Source organism: Leucopleurus acutus (assembly GCF_964270905.1).
Source record: "Leucopleurus acutus genome assembly, chromosome: 1".
Lineage (NCBI taxonomy): Eukaryota > Metazoa > Chordata > Mammalia > Artiodactyla > Delphinidae > Leucopleurus > Leucopleurus acutus.
The window spans coordinates 121,976,024-121,996,432 of NC_139142.1; the positions used below are offsets into that span (position 1 = coordinate 121,976,024).

The 20,409-nt window shown below is 44.0% G+C and overlaps 1 protein-coding gene across 1 annotated transcript in view; it reads right to left on the reverse strand.

Annotated features, from left to right (window-relative positions):
- The window catches only part of MYO5C (myosin VC), a gene marked incomplete at both ends in the record, with an annotated part of 118,278 nt that overhangs the window by 40,119 nt on the left and 57,750 nt on the right, over positions 1-20,409 (reverse strand). Inside the window, 12 exons of the mRNA XM_082837233.1 lie at positions 1,384-1,447; positions 2,126-2,219; positions 3,853-4,033; positions 5,241-5,321; positions 5,404-5,467; positions 5,728-5,821; positions 7,737-7,917; positions 10,607-10,670; positions 14,056-14,149; positions 15,381-15,545; positions 17,427-17,573; positions 18,916-19,081. Of these exons, the coding sequence (XP_082693359.1) occupies positions 1,384-1,447; positions 2,126-2,219; positions 3,853-4,033; positions 5,241-5,321; positions 5,404-5,467; positions 5,728-5,821; positions 7,737-7,917; positions 10,607-10,670; positions 14,056-14,149; positions 15,381-15,545; positions 17,427-17,573; positions 18,916-19,081 (1,395 nt within the window). The remainder of the gene's footprint in view (positions 1-1,383; positions 1,448-2,125; positions 2,220-3,852; positions 4,034-5,240; positions 5,322-5,403; positions 5,468-5,727; positions 5,822-7,736; positions 7,918-10,606; positions 10,671-14,055; positions 14,150-15,380; positions 15,546-17,426; positions 17,574-18,915; positions 19,082-20,409) is intronic.

Sequence of the window (20,409 nt, forward strand, 5' to 3'; positions counted from 1 at the left end):
AAAGCATTGAATTAAAATAGCTTCAAAAACATTTTTAGAAAAGGGAACCCTCTTGCACTGTTGGTGTGAATGTAAATTGATACAACCACTATGGAGAACAGTAATGGAGGTTCCTTAAAAAACTAAAAATAGAATTACCATATGATCCAGCAATCCCACTACTGGGCATATACCCTGAGAAAACCATAATTCAAAAAGAGTCATGTACCACAATGTTCATTGCAGCACTATTTACAATAGCCAGGACATGGAAGCAACCTAAGTGTCCATCAACAGATGAATGGATAAAGAAGATGTGGCACATATATACAATGGAATATTACTCAGTCATACAAAGAAATGAAATTGAGTTATTTGTAGTGAGGTGGATGGACCTAGAGTCTGTCATACAGAGTGAAGTCAGTCAGAAAGAGAAAAACAAATACCGTATGCTAACGCATATATATGGAATCTAAAAAAAAATGGTTCTGATGAACCTAGGGGCAGGACAGGAATAAAGACATAGATGTAGAGAATGGACTTGAGGACATGAGGAGGGGGAAGGGTAAGCTGGGACAAAGTGAGAGAGTGTCATGGACATATATACACTACCAAATGCAAAACAGATAGCTAGTAGGAAGCAGCCACATAGCACAGGGAGATCAGCTGGGTGCTTTGTGACCACCTAGAGGGGTGGGATAGGGTGGGTGGGAGGGAGAAGCAAGAGGGAGGAGATATGAGGATATATGTACACATGCAGCTGATTCACTTTGTTATACAGCAGCAACTAACACACCACTGTAAAGCAATTATACTCCAATAAAGATGTTAAAAAAAAAAACCCAAAACAAAAAATCCCATCATTTTTAAAAAAGTATCTCAACAAGCTGGTGGCAAAACATTTTCCTCACAAGGCTCTACCAGGCCCTCTGTTGGTCAGGATGTAATCTGGGGGGTTTATCGATGAAGATTCTCTATCAACATGGATTTTAAGCCTTACCCTAAGTGGTCTGCTGAGAGAGAAACTGTTCTCTTTCACACGATCTTATGTGATCAATTTTTTCTGAAGAGATAATTCATGTGTATGGCATAATGTTCTAAGGGTATAAAAGTCTACACAGTGAAAAGTAAGTGTCCTCCCTCCCCTATGCACCAGCCACCCAGTTACCCTCCCTGCAGGCAACCAACGTTTTGTTCCATTTCTCATACACTCTCCCAGAGAAGGGTGTGTGTGTGTGTACACAAGTATTTCTTTTCTTCACACTTGAATGCTAACAAATTATATATCTTAATTAACACCTTGCTTTTTTGGTTTAATAACCTTTCTTTGGTATCCCCCACAATTTCAGAAAAGAAAAGCATTACATGAACGTGAACCTGGGGTACATGCACAATGATACTTACTTTCTTTGTGTTCCTTCCTCTTCCTGATTGTGATTCAACTGATTAGACAACTCTTCTAGTTTTCCTATAATGAGAAGAACTATCAGTCCTTTGGTGGCCATGTCACTGCATTCTGATTTGGGTTTGGTCGTATTTTCATATTTTCAGTTATTGGGGTTCTAAACTGTACCCAGCTACAGATTAGGTTTTATGTGGTCTGAACAGTGTTTAAAAACTTTTCAAGCCATTATTTAAAAATTGTGATATTTCACATAAAAACCTGGATTTCTGGTTTTTCTTTAAAAATAGGAATATCAAGCAACACTGGGGCCCGAATTCTTACTTGCCAACAATCAACGGACCCTGGAAGCAGCTGCCGCCTTTAAATGCCTATGAACTTTAATGTACTGTCCACCCAGCCCACTTCTCACTTTTTTTTTTTTTTTTTCTTCAGTACGTGGGCCTCTCACTGTTGTGGCCTCTCCCGGTGCGGAGCACAGGCTCCGGACACGCAGGCCCAGCGGCCATGGCTCACGGGCCCAGCCGCTCCGCGGCATGTGGGATCTTCCCGGACCGGGGCACGAACCCGCGTCCCCTGCATCGGCAGGCGGACTCTCAACCACTGCACCACCAGGGAAGCCCCCACTTCTCACATTTATGTCACCTGCCTGACTCCATGGAGAATCAGTTTGATGATGATTTTTTTGGTCATTTCCTGGATACAGGAAACCATTAAAAGCAGCTTCATGAGGGTTCCAGTTACCTTTCATGTTTTCAGCTTGTTCATTCAGGCGGATTTCAAGATCTTGCTTCTGTTTCTCCAGTTCTGCAATTTGCTGTTTAAAGTCTGGGATCATCTTTAGAGAAGAATTAGAAATATTAGAATACTTTCACATATAAACTTTAAAATCTCAGAGCTGCTCAGAAGCAAACTAAACTGTCTAGGTCATTAACCCCATGGAACATATGTCTAGTATAGTTGTGTAAGAGGGCTAGCCAAAGCATAGACTGAATTGATGGAATTTTTTTTTTTTTTTTAACTTCAAGACCTATATAGTCACAAGAAACACCAGCATGCTCAGGGTGAGCGGTTCTCACATAGCTACAACCCTCCACATCTCCAAGGTCTCCTGGAGAGAAGGAAGTGTACATCTGGGAGGGCATACGGGAATTCTCTGCTGAGTTGAGGGAGGGATGATGTGACGGAATGGCAGCCAGTCTCTTTGGTCCAGGCCCAGAGACATTATCTCCTCATCTAGAAACAGGAGAATCATCTCAAAGGGGTTCTACCGTGCCCTCTGAATTCCAGGCTGTGCACGGCTCTGTTAGCAGAGGTCTGGAATGATCCAATATGTTTCATAATCCTCTGTCTTTGTCTAGCTAATATTTGTTTAAATGTCCATCATTTCCACCCCTAGTCACGTACGGAGAGTTTTTCTATCGTGCAAGTTTATGAAAACACCCGTGCCTCTGAAGTCCAAATGAAAAATACTTGTTTGGCTGTGCAATTGGATTTCACTGCAAATTCCTCATTAAAGCGTCACCCAAGGAATAAACAAAGACGTGCAGGTCCTTAACTACCGTTCCATACGTCTGCTGTGCCCAGGGTCACACATGCTCACGTGTTGACACAGCACTGAGACTTCCTAATGCTTCCAGGCTATAGGGGGAGGAAGAGGGACCAGTAAAGAAGGAGAGAAGCAGCAGCCAGCGAGGCGGGATGAGAAGCCTGGGAGACCACAGTGTCCTGGAAGCCAGCAGAACAGAAAGGAGGGAGAGGGAGTCATTAACATCACCAAGTGCTGCTGAGAGACTTAGACGAGGGTGGAAAGGAACCCTCTGTGCTCAGCCCTGTGCAGGCAGATTCAGTTAGTGGGAGAGGCAGCCCACAGTATGGGGTGGCCACAGAGTAAACGGGAGGTGAGTGGAGAAATCACAGCCAGGTGGCATGGAGAAGTGTGGCCAAGTCCCCCAGAGAAATGGGGTGGTGGCTGCAAGGGGTGTGGGGTTAAGAAAGGATTGTTTTTGTTGAGAAGGTTCCTAAGGTATTTCTTCAGGCCAGTAGACATGAGCGAGAAGAAAGGATGAGACAAATGGCAGTGGAGAAGGACAGGCATCACGGAAGAAGGAAGCTGTTGAAACAGTGAGATGAAGGGCATGAGCAGGGCTACTGACCTTCTGAATGCACACCCCTCTCAAGAGGTACCTTTTTACCTTAATGCTTTTTGTTACTTGCCAAGGGGTTAGGGCTAGATTTAAAATGGATAGATTTAAGAGCACACACATCACAGAATCTGGACCTATCCTATGGTAAACCCTCTTAAAATGCTTTCCAGCCTGGGGTAATTTTATAGTTTTATCTTCTGAACCAGCTATTTCACTCCTGGGAAATGTAATCTGTTTTACAGCTGAGACACTGAATTTTACTCCACTAATGCATAACATCTCCAGAATAATGGCCACGACTGGGGCCCACAGCTGAGACCATACCATGTTTTCTGATGTTAGCCTGGTGACTTCATGACGGATACTTTCATTGATGTCATTCTCTTCTCTAAATAATTTCTGCAGGTGGTTGATTTCCTGACTTAGATGCACCACTTTGAAGTTCAGAGCTTCAATCTCCTTTTCGTAGCAATCCTTCTGGGACTGGAGATGGCTCTCCAAAATGCTGTTAGAGGAGGTGTCAAGAAGTTAACTGCAGTCTTTATTCTGCTGATGACTCTGAGTGTGTACTTCTGCAGCAGTTATGAAAACCCACAATTAAGAGCCAGGCGCTAAGCACATAAAGTTTACTTGTGTACACAAGGTTACAAGCTATGGAATTAGGAACATAAAATTATAAACTCCTTCTAGCTGGTTAGGAAGTGTTATGTGGTGTTAACATGCAGTTAATGATAAGAAATTTTATTTTGGACATTATTAAAATTATATTTTTACTCTAATAATTAAAAAAATATGTTCTGTGTGATACAACAATGATAAAGATACATGTTATTATACATTTTTCAAAACCCATAGAATGTACAACACCAAGAGTAAACCCTAGGGTAAACGATTGACTCTGGGTGATAATGATGTGTCAGCGTAGGTTCATCAGTTTTAAAAGATGTACGCTCTAGTGAGAGATGTTGATAATGGCTGTGCATGTGTAGGGGTAGGAGGTATATGAGAAACCTCTGTACTTTCTGTTCGGTTTGCTGTGAACCTAAAACTGCTCTAAAAATACTTTACTAATTTTTAAAAAAGCAAACGCCTTAAATTTAAACACATCTATAGGGACTTCCCTGGTGGCGCAGTGGTTAAGAATCCGCCTGCCAATGCAGGGGACACGGGTTCGAGCCCTGGTCCGGGAAGATCTCACATGCCGCAGAGCAACTAAGCCCGTACACCGCAACTACTGAGGCCACGTGCCACAACTACTGAAGCCCATGTGCCTAGAACCCGTGCTCCATAACAAGAGAAGCCACTGCAATGAGAAGCCCGCGCACCGCAATGAAGAGTAGCCCCCGCTCGCCACAACTAGAGAAAGCCTGTGCACAGCAACGAAGACCCAACACAGCCAAAGATAAAATAAATAAATAAATAAATAAACATATTTATATATCTATAGCAACACTGGCTAACTTATTTGATATAGTCAGTTTTCATTGTACAGGTTATGGGTTTTATTACTTGGCCAGTTATCCCACAAAGAGATTGTTCTTCATTATTAAACTAATTTACTCAATCTTCAAAGACATATTTCCAGGGATTATTAGACCATTCTACTATAAGGAATTTACTTTGTCTATCAAATCTATGAAAGATAAACTTTTGAGTTTCCAATAGTACATTATCTCTGAAAAATCACAAAGAACCTGAGGGAAATTTCTCACCGTGTTGCTTTCTTTAGTCCTTCATAAGCAAACCAAAGTTCTCCATCCTCATTTAAATGTTCCAAATCTTCCGGAGAGAGCCTGCAACAATGAGGAGGGTAAGAAAATCATCTCTTTCATGTGTTACCTTTTTTTAAATGCTTGGTAATGCAAAAATGATTACCTGCTTCTTACATCTTCAGTGTCGTAGCTCTCAAGAAGTTGTTTGGTGATTTCCGACACCTTTTCTGAGAGAAAAAGGCACAACTGGTATAAATTACATTTTTGCCTAATTTCTCTTTTCCCATTTCCTTTTTAAGGACCCAGTTCTCTAGCCCTTCAGACTCTCCAGCTAACCATCTCATCAGCTGACTAACTTACCAGCTATCCCACCAACCAACTAACTAACCAGCCTCAGACCAATCAAAGGACACACTGCCTTAACAGCGACACCTATGATAAATTCAGCCTGCACCCCAATGGACTCAGTGACTCATATTTTCGTTACCTCTCATTTCCCGTTTCTGGGACTGCACATGTTTTTCCACTTCTATCTTCTGTGTCTGAAGTAGCTCTATCTCCTTTTCAAACTCAGAGATTGTCTGAATCCCAGCAATGATGGAACCAGGTGAAGAAAAAACAGCTATCGTGATTTACATCAGACAAAGGGAGCACTATTACTGTATTATTTATCTGTGCAAGTTGTCCTAAGTGCAGTTTCTCAGTTAAAATCTTGTTAAACCATCGCTGCCCATAAGGCTTGGCCTTAAAACCTTGTTTAACTATCTAAAATACTGTGCTTCCCAGATGTACTTGGTTGTAGCAATAGAATTAGTTTCCCTACTATAAAAAGGGAAAAAATAAGTACTTACTGCAAGCTTGGGGAGGGGAGGGAGAGGGGAAGGAGCTGCGAGAAATCAAGCACAGGGGATAAGTGCTCTCTCACTGTACGATGAAATCTTGGTTGCAAGGAAGTGGGCCAAGTCAAGGGTCTGGGCTCCAGCTACGTTTAGACGTGGCCCAGCGGCAGGGGCAGGGCATGCCCTGGAGGTCTGGGAGTTGGCAGTGAGGGCATGATCCGGGTCCAAGAGGGGCAGCTCTGGTTGTGGGGAAGAGGCTGTATTCTGCCTCTATTCACATGTGAGCTCAGGTTTGTCTTCTGCAGCTATGGGAGCTGTTCAGAGGTGAGTAACCCTTCCTGAATATTTTCTCAGTCAGCCTAAGTGTTTAAAGGTTAAAGCTCTTGTTTCCACAGGGGGTGAAAAGGGAGATCAAGTTGGCATTTACTGATCATTTTACATACACGACCTCATCCTTGTAATAGGTCTATAAGGTGAGTAGAATGACCTTTTATAGATCAGAAAACTGAAGCTGCATAAGCATTACATGGCACGTTCAGGGTCACATGGACAGCTGACAGGGGACCCAGGACTATCCACCCTCAAGCCCGACTTCTGGTAACATTTCAGTAAATGTTCCAAGTCATATCTGTATTTACTTACAGGCTTATTATAACATGTATCATGATGACAATGGGTTTATTTTCTTTGAAAATCAGACTAATCTCCTTAATATACCACATTGGAGAGTGTGGATCATAGTTTTAGCTACCAAAGAGGAAACGAGTGACAAACACTGGTGCCGTACTCCAAGGGCAGCCACATGATTTCCCAAGATATAGACTGCAGCCAGATGACGTGACTCCCAGATTGACATCAGTCTTATGTGGCTGCTAAGAATGCAGGACTCATAGGCATATGTGGTCCTTCCAGATTCCACAGTCCAATCTACTACTTTCAAATAATAGGAGACTAGGGCCCAGAGAATATTGGCAGTTCTGCTAAGAAATTCAGAGGCAACCCAGGTACGATTCCATGACACATCTTCTAAACTACGCACGGGTACTCCTTGATGATTACAGAGGATATCTGTGTAATCATAACAATTTTCTACTAACATGTGTCTCACATATCTAGTGGAAGCTTAAAAGCTTTCCAACCTTACACTAAAATGGTCTGCCTTGAAGAAGGGAGGGACAAACAGGTTTGTATTTTCCAATGGGGAAGGAATTTAGTTAAAACCTTGATCGTCCAGGCATGGACCACTGCTTGTGTAGATTATCTGATAACACTTTAAAATGGAAGATTCTGATATGGTCATTTAATTTTAATACCGGTATTACCAGATATACAACATGATGGATTATATAACAGGGATTCACATCAATTTATAATTTAATATGGAAGTATTCTCTGGGTCAACATACTTGAACAACTTTATGTAAATGTAATTTTTACAAAGTTAGAAAGCTGACTTTTAAAACATAAAAAAACAGTATTGCTAAGTCAAAGGCAGCGGGGGAGTTTACACTTAGAAGAATTGGAGGAATCGGGGTCCTTTGGCTTTCTGCCCTCACATGGGTACTGTCAGCTGACCCTGCAGGGATGTGAAGTTCCTCCCACTCCTGCAGGTCAGACGAGTCAGCCAAAGAGCTTGTGGGGGGTGAGCAGCTCCTACCTTTGCCTGCTTGCTCAGCCGGGCCACCTCCCCTTTCAGGCCATCAGAGGTGACCCGCTCTCCCTCCAGCTGATGCTGCAGTTGCATCTTCTCATCTCTGAGAGCTTTCATTTCTTCTTTCAAAAACCGGATCTGCCTCTCATAGTCTTGCGTTTTCAGTTCAAAACTTTTTTCAAGAAGTCTAAGCAGCAAAAGAAAATTTTGAACCGTCTCTAAAGGCTTTACCCTGAAGTAGAACTACAGACCATTTGGAAGATAAGAGGCTCTTCCTTCCGAAAGGAAGAGCCAAGTTAAGGCCTATTGTGAGGACAGTGGTCTTCTGTTTAGCAGACGGCTTTCTGTCCCCTTAGCTTAAGGCAGCTTCTTCTTACACCTTCTGATCAGAGAACTGTGGCTCTACAGGGGTCACTCCGAGGACGCGCAGGAGACGGAGGCTAAACGTAAAGACTCAATGCTTGTTGGGGGTCGTGTATCCCCCAAGCCGCCCCGGTCCCACGTGGTCCCCTAAAGGGGCCACTTCACTCAGAAAAGACCGTGGCACATTCTGCTAAGTCCTGTCCCCTGCCTCGAACCAAGGATCCTTGGAGCAGTCTGGCTTACTCCTGAACAAGTTAATACTTAGTCCTAAACCAGTAAAATGGTTATTAAATTAATAGCCATTTAATAGGTGAAAGGGTTCAGCTCTTCAATCATTTTAGAATAAACTGCAGCAAACCCAGGTGCCCAAAAGGCCACAGAAAGCCAATTCCTTGTACGATGACTGCTCAATTGAGCCCAAGAAAAATAACCGAAGAGAGATACAGAGCCTAGACCAGCCCTACATAGCTCACAGGGGCCCAGTCGGAATTGAAGCCATCCTACGCGCTCTGTGAGTTTAAGAAATCATCTTCCCACTTGCTGGGCTGTCAACTCAGTCCATTTTATGACTTGCTTTTATAGCACAAAGAGGAAAATCCTGAGGAAGAGAGTCATATTCCCAATAGGTTTTTGTTTCATTTCTTCTTATAGGTATTAACAAACTTTTAAACTTTGTTTTCAGACTTAAAAAAAAGAAAACTACAGTGCTCCTAAAAGGCCAGGAAAATACATTTGAAGAAGCAAATTGCAACCAGAAATCTTATGTAAAGAGAATCTCAGACGTGTAGCCTAAACTGACCAGAAGTATGCCCACTGTCTGTGGCACCTCTGAGCCTCTCAAGGGTTGTGACAGGACCAAGTCTTCCCCAGTCAGCTGACCAGGGACCAAAAGGAGCTGCAGGTGAGGGCTGATGAGGACTGCAAAGGGGTCAAAATGACCTGGCCTCAGGCTGGCTCTCCAAGCCCCTGCTTGAAATGATCACTCCTAAGTGGCCCCAGAACACCAGCAGATGCCAATAGCTGAGCTCCTCTATCCTAGAGTTTAGAGTTCACTGAAAAACAGACTTTTCAAGGTAAAGAGTTAACTATCCCTATTTAAAAACTGATGTAAGTATGGCCCAGCAATTGCAGTCCTAGGTATATATCCGAAGAAAACGAAAACACTAATTCACAAGGATACATGCACCCCAATGTTCACAGCAGCACTATTTACAATAGCCAAGATATGGAAGCGTCCTAAGTGTCCATCAACAGATGAATGGATAAAGAAGATGTGGCATATGTATACAATGGAATATTACTCAGCCATAAAAAAAGAAAATTTCCCATTTGCAACAACATGGATGAAACTGGGGGGTATAATACCTTAGTGAAATAAGTCAGACAGAGAAAGACAAATACTGTGTGTTATCACTTATATGTGGAATCTAAAAAATAAAACAAATGAATGAATGTAGCAAAACAGAAACAGACTCACAGAGAACAAACTAGTGGCTACCAGTGGGGAGAGGGAAGATGGAGGGGCAAGAAAGGGGTAAGGGATTAAGAGGTACAAACTACTATGTATAAAATAAATAAGCTAAAAGGATATATTATATAACACAGAGAATATTAGCTAATCTCTTATAATAACTATAAATGGAGTACAATGTATAAAAAGTTTGAATCACTATGTTGTACACATGAAACTAATATAATACTATAAATCAACGATACATCAAAAAAAACAACAACAAACAAAACTGATGTAGGATCATGAAACACTCTATGTATCTGTTAACTCTTGGAGATTTTCAGTGACACTCCCTCCCCTAACTGCTTAGCATCCTGCCCTCTTCATCGAGACCCAGGTTCTTCTGCTAACTAACTTCACAGGGAAGCTGTATATCCTGCCACCCAGGCAGCCCTGTGCCTTCTAGCCTTGGACAGAGATATGCAAGAATGTTCCATCTCTCCCCAACACCCTGCCATGAATCCCTACCTGGAGATCTAAAAGCCTGTGAGTTGACTTCTTAAGAGAGGGGGGCACAGACTGGAGCGTCTAGACCTTAGCAAAGGATTTGATACTGAGACAGGAAAGGCACGGCTGGTACAGTACAAGCTCATGGGGACCTGTCTTAATTTGTGTGAGGTGGGTTACACACATTACTACCTGAGACAGGAGTCAAGTTTACAGATACAATGTGGGGGGTGAGGGGAAGGAAGGGAGGTTTATTTAAGAGGCACTAATTTTCATCCTTGGACTTGATGGAAGATGAAGAGGTGGCAGTCTCTGAACTTCTCACTGTCTTGGCAATAAAGGTCCACTGTGCCCACAACTCCAGAACCTGTGCAGTGTCTGAGAGGTGCACACTGGGCACTTAGCTCTCTCAAAGCTCAATCTCTCACTTCCTAAAAATATTCACACCCTGCTCTCCTGTATCTGTGATCTGCTACCTGCAAGCTGAGACGCAAAACAGAAAAGAGCAGAGAGGGAAAAAAGCAGTGGCTTTAAGACAAATGAGATTTCATACATTCTCTGTCGTTCTTCTTTCTGCACATCATCAAAGAGCTGCTTGGTGAGGTTGTCCATTTTTTCTGTGAAAGAGAATGAATACTCTTTGAAATATGTCCGCAAAGCAATGCCTTGATTGTTTCATGTCACATTTAAGAAAGTGAGAATGTAAGAATAATCACGTAATATTTATGATTAATGGGACTTAAGATGAGAGTATAAATGTCATTTTTATTTATTTTTATATTTTATTATTATTTTTTTTGCGGTACGCGGGTCTCTCACTGTTGTGGCCTCTCCCGTTGCGGAGCACAGGCTCCGGACGCGCAGGCTCAGTGGCCATGGCTCACGGGCCCAGCCGCTCCGTGGCATGTGGGATCTTCCCGGACCGGGGCACGAACCCGTGTCCCCTGCATCGGCAGGCGGACTCTCAACCACTGTGCCACTAGGGAAGCCTAAATGTCATTTTTTATAAGTTAGAAATAGATAAGGGGGTTTCAAAATAATAACCCTCACAAATTTGTTATGTTGGAATCTATGAATAGTTTCAGAGTACTTTTATTGGTCTGAATACCATTTGCTTTATTAAAATAGATATGTTGGCTTTGAGACAATAAATATTATTATTAAAAAAAAAAACAGGGCTTCCCTGGTGGCACAGTGGTTGAGAGTCCGCCTGCCAATGCAGGGGACACGGATTCGCGCCCCGGTCCGGGAAGATCCCACATGCCATGGAGCGGCTGGGCCCGTGAGCCATGGCCGCTGGGCCTGCGTGTCCGGAGCCTGTGCTCCGCAACGGGAGAGGCCACAACAGTGAGAGGCCCGTGTACCGCAAAAAAAAAAATAAATAAATAAATAAACAGAAACCCTTTGGGAAGAAGATGATCAGTTTATGACAGGGGTTCTCAATCTCAGCACTACTGATGCTTCGGGCTAGATAATTCTTTGCTGTGGAGAGGGGGCCATCCTGCTCATTGTAGGATGTTGACTGGCATCCCCGGCTTCTACCCACTGGAGGTCAGTAGCACCTCTGCTCTAGCTGTGACACCAAAAATGTCTCCAGATTTCGCCAAATGTCCCCTGGCGGGGGGTGGGGGTGGGTGGGAACCAAAGGGCCTTGGTGGAGAATCACTCATTCATGATAACCAAGAAACTAATAAAGTGTCTGTCTTCATCTGGGGAAGAGAAGTCTAAAAAGCCACTGTTGCATTTAAATACAATACAAGAATCCAACACAAAGTGTAGGTTAAGTGGGCACCTGACCACTGGGAAACAATCACTGGGGTTCAAGACAGTGACTGCTTAGGAGAGCTCCACATTCCCAATGTGTGCCCTTCAGAATGGGCACAGGATTAACAGATGCAGCCCATCAAAGCCTGACAGCCCGATATGTGCTTAGCTGATACCTCGTCCTTGAGTTCTACCTCATTTCTGAGTCCTGCCCCAGAGGGGAGCCCAGGGATGAGGTGACAATAGTAATCCTCCACATGACTTTGTTTAAAAAAAAAAAAAAAAAAGCCAACAGTTTAATAGTTTGTCTAATGCAGTGTAAAATGTCCCTGAATCAAAATGACTGCTTCAGAATGTCATGAGTCATCCAGAAAATACTAGGGAAAATGCTTAAGCTTTAATTTAGAAGATACCGTATTTGGTATAATTTCAGTGTTTAATTCATTCAGAGAATTGACTTCAATTCTGGTGTTTACCATCTTGGGCTATTTGCAAATGGGCTAAAGAGGCTGTCCAAATGGGACTTTCTTCCCCAAAGCAATGAGATTTTGCCCAAGGTGGAATCTCCAAAAGGGGAAACAGCATTCGATAATATCCTTGAGTCCCACGTCACAAGAGTTAAGTGGAAGTTGGTGCTTTCGTAAAACTCAGTTTGCCATGTGTAGGGAGACCCACAGGATCAGCAGTTTATAAACATGGGGTGTGAAAGCTTTCAGGCACTTTTTAGAAGGAGTTATAAAATTACCCACCCAAACATGTCAATGCTGTCAAATATATAATTTTCAGGACATACTTGTGGGAATTTAAAATTTTTTGTGGGGAATTCCACTTAAAGAAGTTAGAAAGAAGAACAAACACTCAAGAGGAATGGATAGTAATGAAAAAGCCCTTCCCTAATTCGAGTTCAAGGTTTACTCACAGACCTCTAACCTCTTCCTGTCCAACACTGCCACGTACGTGGGCCCCAGCACCCACGTCATCAGCCCTTAGAGACAGGGTGCAGGGCACACAGTATGTGCAGCAGGAGGTCATGCCCATCCTGGGCATCACCGGAACACCCTGCCTGCTCTGCTGGCCAGGTCTCAGGATGTTTACTTCCTCCTCCCGACAGGTGCTTCTCCTGCACTCTGACCCGAAGCCCAGGGCTTAGTGCTGCTCCAGATGCTGGCACATCCCCCAACAGCTGGGCCTAAGGTGTGTGCTAGATCCCCAGGCCTGAACCCTTGCGCCCCTGCCCCCACGCTGGAGCTTAAGGAATAGCTCCTGGACACGACAGATAATCCAGCGAGGTGATTTCAACTACCTGGTGAGGAAGCACTTGGCTCACGTTCCTGCTGCCTTTTCTGGGACTTAGCAAGGGCTTGCAATTAGAATTTGAGTCGGACAAGTACAGATGGACAGAGCTAGGCTAAGGATGGCTGCTCCACACTCCAAAGGAAAGTGTTACTGCTGGTCCCAAGGGCCTGCATCTGACAGCTCAGGGCTGATGTAGCTCAGCGCTAAGCGGGGCCCTTTGTTCAGGGCCAGGACAGTGGCAGAGGACCTGGGTACCACTTAGACTAAGTAACCTGGACAGAGCTGAAATCTGAGTGCAGATGCTTGGTAAGCCACAAACATTATCCCAACACTGCCCTGGACAATGCATCAGGATGACTACAGGGTTTTAAAAAATACAGACTCTGGGGCTTCCCTGGTGGCGCAGTGGTTGAGCGTCCACCTGCTGATGCAGGGGACACGGGTTCGTGCCCGGGTCCAGGAAGATCCCACATGCTGCGGAGCAGCTGGGCCCGTGAGCCATGGCCGCTGAGCCTGCGCGTCCGGAGCCTGTGCTCCGCAATGGGAGAGGCCACAACAGTGAGAGGCCTGCGTACCGCAAAAAAAAAAAAAACAACAGACACTGAACCATACCTGCCACCACCACCCACTACACTCCCCCACCCCATCTTCTGATATCACAGCTCCAGGCTGATGGCCCACCCATCGGTACTTTGTAAATGGCCCAGGAGGTTCTGAGACAGGGACGGCTGTGCTCCGACAAAAGATGGAAATAAACCGGATGAATCTGTAGGGTACAGTTGCCACGATTTTAAATAAAGTTATTCTCTGTGGAGTGAAAGTTTTCTCATTATGCCAGAGCCTCCTGGTCCAGCCTGAAACTCAGTTCCCACCCAGTACCTATTTCCTGAATGACTGGACTTGTGAACGGATGAATGTGTGTCGGGTCACCTTGGGCTTTACCTTTCAACTCGTCAGTCTTCTCTTGAAGCTTCAGCTGTATTTGCTCTTTTTGTATTTCCAATTCTGAATTACGCTTCTGAAGCTTTGCCAATTTCTAGCAAAGGGAAGAAAAAAATGCTTTTTTGAAAACCTCGCTTTGAGTTTTGTCCCCACTGCCTGTATATTTTTAAATTAGTATTTTTTGGTCTCGGCTCCCATCCATAGGTAACAGCCGGCACCAGCCCACTGCAAGACGCTGTGTTTAGCTCCACGTGCAAGGGCTCCATGTGACTTCGACAGACACTAGTTCCCAGCCTCGCCCGGAAATGGCTGAAATCAAGGAGAAGGAACCAAATCCAAGGTTTTCCCAAAGTCAAGGAAACTTCTCTGTCTTTTTCTTGGCCAGGGTATTTATATACTTAATATAAGAAATTTATGATATAAAGTGGATTCACACTTTGAGACTCAGGAAGGATGTGTGATCACGACCTAAATTCTCTTGTAAAGTGCCTGCTGGGCTGGCAGCTGGGGGCCCCTGGGTGCTGATGGCTGGTGACTGGCAGTGAGGGGGATGCCAGCAGCCGTGTTGGTGCAGCCAGGCATCTGGTCGCGGGGAGGGCAGAGGGATGCCCTGGGGCTCCAGGCTGCCACTACGGTGGGTGCTGTGGCACTTCAGAAGGTGCAGAACGGACGCTAATAAAGACCACCTGCTTAGAAAACAGCAGTTCACGCTTTCGCGGGGCTCTGTGACAGTCACTTGGTTAAATTATTTTATCTGACAATTTTATCTTCACAATAATTCTGTCAGTCCCTTTTTGTTATTCCCATTTTACATATGAGGAAACCAAAATTCAGAGAGGGTAAGTGACTTGTCCAAGGTTGCCCAGAGAAGATTTGAGCCTGGGATATCTGGGTTTTATGTCTACTGCTCTTTTTACTACACCACAGAGATGAAAACCTGCCCATGCTTTGCACTGCTGCTCCGGGGACGATGCTTCCAGGATGCACACCAGGTGGACAAGTGACAGGAGATCAAGGTCATGCTGGAAGAGAGGGAAGCATCTGACCAAGGCTCTTTCTCAGGCCTTTCATCACTTTACAAACGTGGAAAGGAAGAGGAAACCTTATATTGTGCTTCTTGAAGCATCAGCCTCCTCTTCTGCCCCCACCCGGACTCTAGGCCTCAGATCTCTCCTCCCCTAAAATGCAGGCTCTCTTCGGTAATGGAAGCCAATGGCAAAATCTGATTTGCTCTGCGGAAGTCTACTCTGTGGGAAAATGCTGCACTGTGATCTCTTTCACGGCACGACTCACAACCTATGCCCATAGTCACTTCCAGCACAGACCTCTTCCATGGAAGCCTTGTACCTCTTCCCCTTCTCCTCATAATTCTGCCTGTGGGTGGCTGCTCTGTCCAGCTCTGATTCCAGTTTCTGAATCTTCTCCACGTCACCGGCCTGAAGAGCAGCCAGGCTGGTCAGCTTTTCCACCAGCCCATGGTTCTCTCTGTTCTAGAGGAAAGAAACATCCTATACTTAGGGGTTTATCCAAATAAAGAAGCTGTTCCATTTGCTCCTCACAAGTTCTCATCTAAATCGGAGGTTTCTTTACACTGTCCACAGTTATCATTACAATGGCCTGTATGAGCACCTTCAACCTAGTCAAGATAGGGACGCAGAGCTAGTTAGGCAAATGCCTTCCTGAGTGGGTGGCTCTTTTAGTCCAACTGTGGAGCTCCAGGACAGCCCTAATGTGGTGGGCTGAGCTGTGTCCCCTCCATCCCCCCAAATCCACATGTTGAAGTGCTAACCACCAGTACCTCAGAACGTCAGTGTATTTAGAGATTGGGTCTTTAAAGATGTAATTAAGGTAAAACGAGGTCATACAGGTGGGCCCTAATCCAGTATGACTGCTGTCCTTATGAGAAGAGATTAGGACCCAGACACACACAGGGAGAAGAAGACCATGTGTAAGTCAAGGAGAAACCCCTCGGCAGAGACCAACGCTGCCAACACCTTGATCTTGGGCTTTCAGCCTCCAGCACTGTGAGAAAATAAATGTCTGTTGTTTAAGCCGCCCGGTCTGTGCTGGCTTGTTATGGCAGCCCTAAGCACTTGAACACCTAGAAAGGAGCTCAGGGAGTGTGGACACTCCCACAGGCCCTGCTCCCACTTGGCCAGGGCTGTTTTTCAATGCTGTTCTCCACAAGCTATATAACATGCAGGCCTGCTGCACAACAGCACAAGGAGGGGAAACTATCAAAACCTAAAGTTTCTTGTCTGCACATTCATCCATTCACCAACGACCCCTAGGGCTAAGTTTAAAGTTTATTGTAGGAGAATCTCAGTATTATTTGAGACAGATGCAGGAGTATGTTTCATAGAACTGGACACTGCTTATTCCACAGCTCTCTCCCACTGGTTGAGGGTATATGAAGTTTTTTCCTATCAATGGGAATGGTATGGGGAATCTCCCCAAACTTGGCAGGGCTGTAGCTAGACCACGTGGACCTTTGGGCAAGTTAGAAAACGGCAACTTCTCTGGGCCAGTGCAGCCCTGAGGGAGCATGGCTTGGCATGCAGGTAGCATCTTTGTGCAAATTAGAAAAAGGCACCCATGCCTCAAGGCAGTACAGCTTTATACCAAGACACATGGGCTGGCAAGTGAAGCCAGACTGGATTTCAGCCCCACTTGCTCTCTTGGGCAGGTGCCCTTGTGCAGTGCGCAACCTACACAACCATATGTATCAGCCCTTCACAGTGCGCTTCTGTTTCCTAGCTCAGTTGGTCCACGTAAACTGTTTGAACCTCCTAACATGGGCATAAATCTTAACAGTGTTGACAAAAAAAATAATTAATCAATATTCAATTTAAAAAAGAAATAAAGTATTTTATTCGAGCCAACCTGAGGATTATAACCCAGGAGACAATCTTTCAGAAAGCTCTGAGCACTGTTCCGCCTGTTAGAGGTCAAAGCACAGTTACATAAGTTTTTAAGACAAAGGGCCATACGTCAAAGTAATATATTGACAGTTTACGTAGTCCAACAAGACAAGTAGTGGATCACTGTGACCCTTTACAGGATTAAGGAAGGAAAGTTATCTCGTAAGCAGCTACCTTGCTGGCACCAGGAGGAAATTGCTTTTTTGGGGAGGAGGGGGTGGGTAGGCTTTCCTGTGTCTTCTAAGAGGATCTAGTTAACATATAACGCAGACGCACAACCCACGCTAAAGGGGACAAGGTTGTGGCTCAAATGGTAGAGAAAATTTTATGTTCAATTCTTCCTGTCCTGCCTTAAAAGAATTTCATCAACAGCATAGCTAGGGAACTGGGCCAGAACAAAATATATCTGTTAGAAAAAGTAAATATGAAAGATGCATTGGGAACACCTACCTGGTCTTCTAGCTTTTTCTGCAAACGCTGAACTCTGTAAGTAAGCTGAATGTTGAGCACAAATCGTCGGATATTTTGGAATCTGCGTCTGGCCAGCCACGCCCGGGCATACTTCTGAAGGATCACAGCCTTGTGTTCCTCCAGCATCTTTAAAACAAGATTTTGTGAAATGCAAACTGGGTCTCTACTGTATTACTCATCAACTCTTCCAATGTTGGGAGATAAAACTACCAAAATATTCCTACAGGGTAAAATATGAATTTCTTGTAATCAACCCACAGAGCACTATTACCTATCTTTTTTCAGATTCTTTTTTACATTGTAAATGACAATTATTTACATTGTAAATAACTGTAATTATTTACAATGCTGTGTTAGTTTCAAGTGTATAGCAAAGTGATTCAGTTATACCTATATATATATATTCTTTTTCAGATTCTTTTTCCATTATAGGTTATTAAAAGATAGAGTATATGGTTCCCTGTGCTATACAGGAAGTTCTTGTTGTTTATCTATTTTATATATAGTAGTGTGTATATGTTAATCCCAAACTCTTAATTTATCTATCCACCTCCTGCTATCCCCTTTGGTAACTAACCCTAAGTTTGTTTTCTGTGTCTGTGAGTCTATTTCTGTTTTATAAATAAGTTCATTTGTATCATTTTTAAAGACTCCACATATAACTGAAGTCATATATTTGTCTTTCTCTGTCTGACTTACTTCATTTAATATGATAATCTAGAGGCCCATCCATGTTGCTGCAAATGGCATTACTGCATTCTTTTTTATGGCTGTGTAATATTCCATTGTATATATACATATACATACACACACACACACACACACACACACACACCCCACATCTTCTTTATCCATTCCTCTGCTGATGGACATTAAATTTGCTTCCAATGGCTTAGTTACTGTAAATAGCACTGCTATGAACATAGGGGTGCATGTATCTTTTCGAATTAGTTTTCTCTGGATATATGCCCAGGAGTGGGATTGAAGGATCATATGATAACTCTATTTTTAATTTTTTAAGGAACCTCCATACTGTTCTCCATAGTGGCTGCACCAATTTACATTCCCACAGTGTAGGAGGGTTCCTTTTTTCTCCACATCCTCTACAGCATTTATTGTTTGCAGACTTTTTAATGATGGCCATTCTGACGGGTGTGAGGTGGTACCTCACTGTAGTTTTGATTTGCATTTCTCTAATAATTCGCCATGTTGAGCATCTTTTCATGTGCCTACTGGCCATCTGTATGCCTTCTGTGGCGAAATGTCGATCTGGGTCTTCTGCCCATTTTTTGATTGGGCTGGTTTTTTGTTATTAAGCTGTACGAGTTCTTTTGTATATTTTGGAAATCAATCCCTCATCAGTAGCATCGTTTGCAAATGTTCTCCTACCTAGACTTTTGAAACAATAACCAAATCCCACCTGTGGTGGACATGTACGAACAGACATTCACATCCCAGAAAGCCGCACCTTTCGATACCTCCTCCTCGCCAGGAGTCCTCGGGTGTAGGCCTGGATGGTGATGGCGGCCACGCGAATCAGTTGGTACAAACTGCGGACAAGATACGCACGACAGTACTTCTGAATGATTATGGCTGCCCATGCTTCTTTTAAGGCCGTGGCGGTAACAGCTTTCCTTGGTTTAAAAGAATGCAGAGTAAATCTGTTACCCACAGGGCATTGACACCTACTCCAGAGGGCAAGCTTGTGCAAGACCTCTTAACTAAGGCATGTTCAAATGTTGTGCAAATCTACACATTAAACGCTGTAAGTGGTTTATGCTAATGTCTACTCAAGATCAGTGTCATTACCTCTCCTTTCCACCCTGATCCGAACGTGGACCTGCTCCAGGAACGAAGCACCACGTGGGAACGGCCACACTCTTCACATTCAGGCCGATCACCCCACTGTCACTCACATACCCACAGAGACCGTGACAACACAACTGTGCTTTGGCACTGCACCTGCTCCTTCCTCTAGTCGTTCTTGTGGGAAATCACGCTGGAGGCTCTAGATCAGGGGTTGGAAAACTACGGCCTGGGGGCCAAATCTGCAGCCGCCCACCTATTATTGTCCACTTTTGCTGGAATGCAGCTGCAACTATTAATTACAAATGGCCCATGACTGATTTCACGTTACAAAGGCAGAGTTTAACAGCTGCGTGAGAAACCACATGACCCCAGAAGCCCAAATATTTGGCCCTTACGGAAAAAGTTTTTCGAAGGACCTATCTGAAGGACTGGGGGTGAACACAAAGTTCTTACCTTCAATGTTTGCAACCTCATGAAACAGAAGGACTTAGAAATGGTCAAGTGGGATAAGAAGAAAAGTAAAATAACTACTAAAAGATTTGTAAGAGAGATCTTATTGAAATATCATTCTGCTTGGGAAGAGCTGAGATGTCAGCCAGCCTTAATGGAAAAGTAGGATTTCTGTAGACATTGAAGTTTGGAAAAGGCATTTCAGACTAAGGGACCAGTGAAGGCATGAAGGCCTAACAGTGCCTGAAATATTCAGAAAAAGGGAATTTGTCTGGAATTGCTAGAATGTAAGACACATGGAGAAAATTGGTAGTCTGTGAGGTGAGAAAGATAGATGGGGACAATTTGTTATTAAAAAAAAAAAAATATATATATATATATATATATATATATATATATATATATGAATAGAACACCTACTATGTGACAATCACTGTGCTGGGTCTTACGGATGGATGCAGTGGGAACCAGACAAGTATGGCCCCTGTCCTCACAGAGCTTCCATGCTTATAACTGCATCCAGGCCATGGGGGGACGTGAATACCACGTTGAAACCTGAGTGCTCTTCTGTGGGAAACAGGGGCCACTGGAGGCATTCACGGCAGGAGCAGGGCAGGCCCTGCTTTAGGAAGATGGGAGAGAAAGGCAGCAGGTGGAGGGCTGTGCTGTAGAGTGAAAGGCAAACAATGATGAAGGCCTCGTC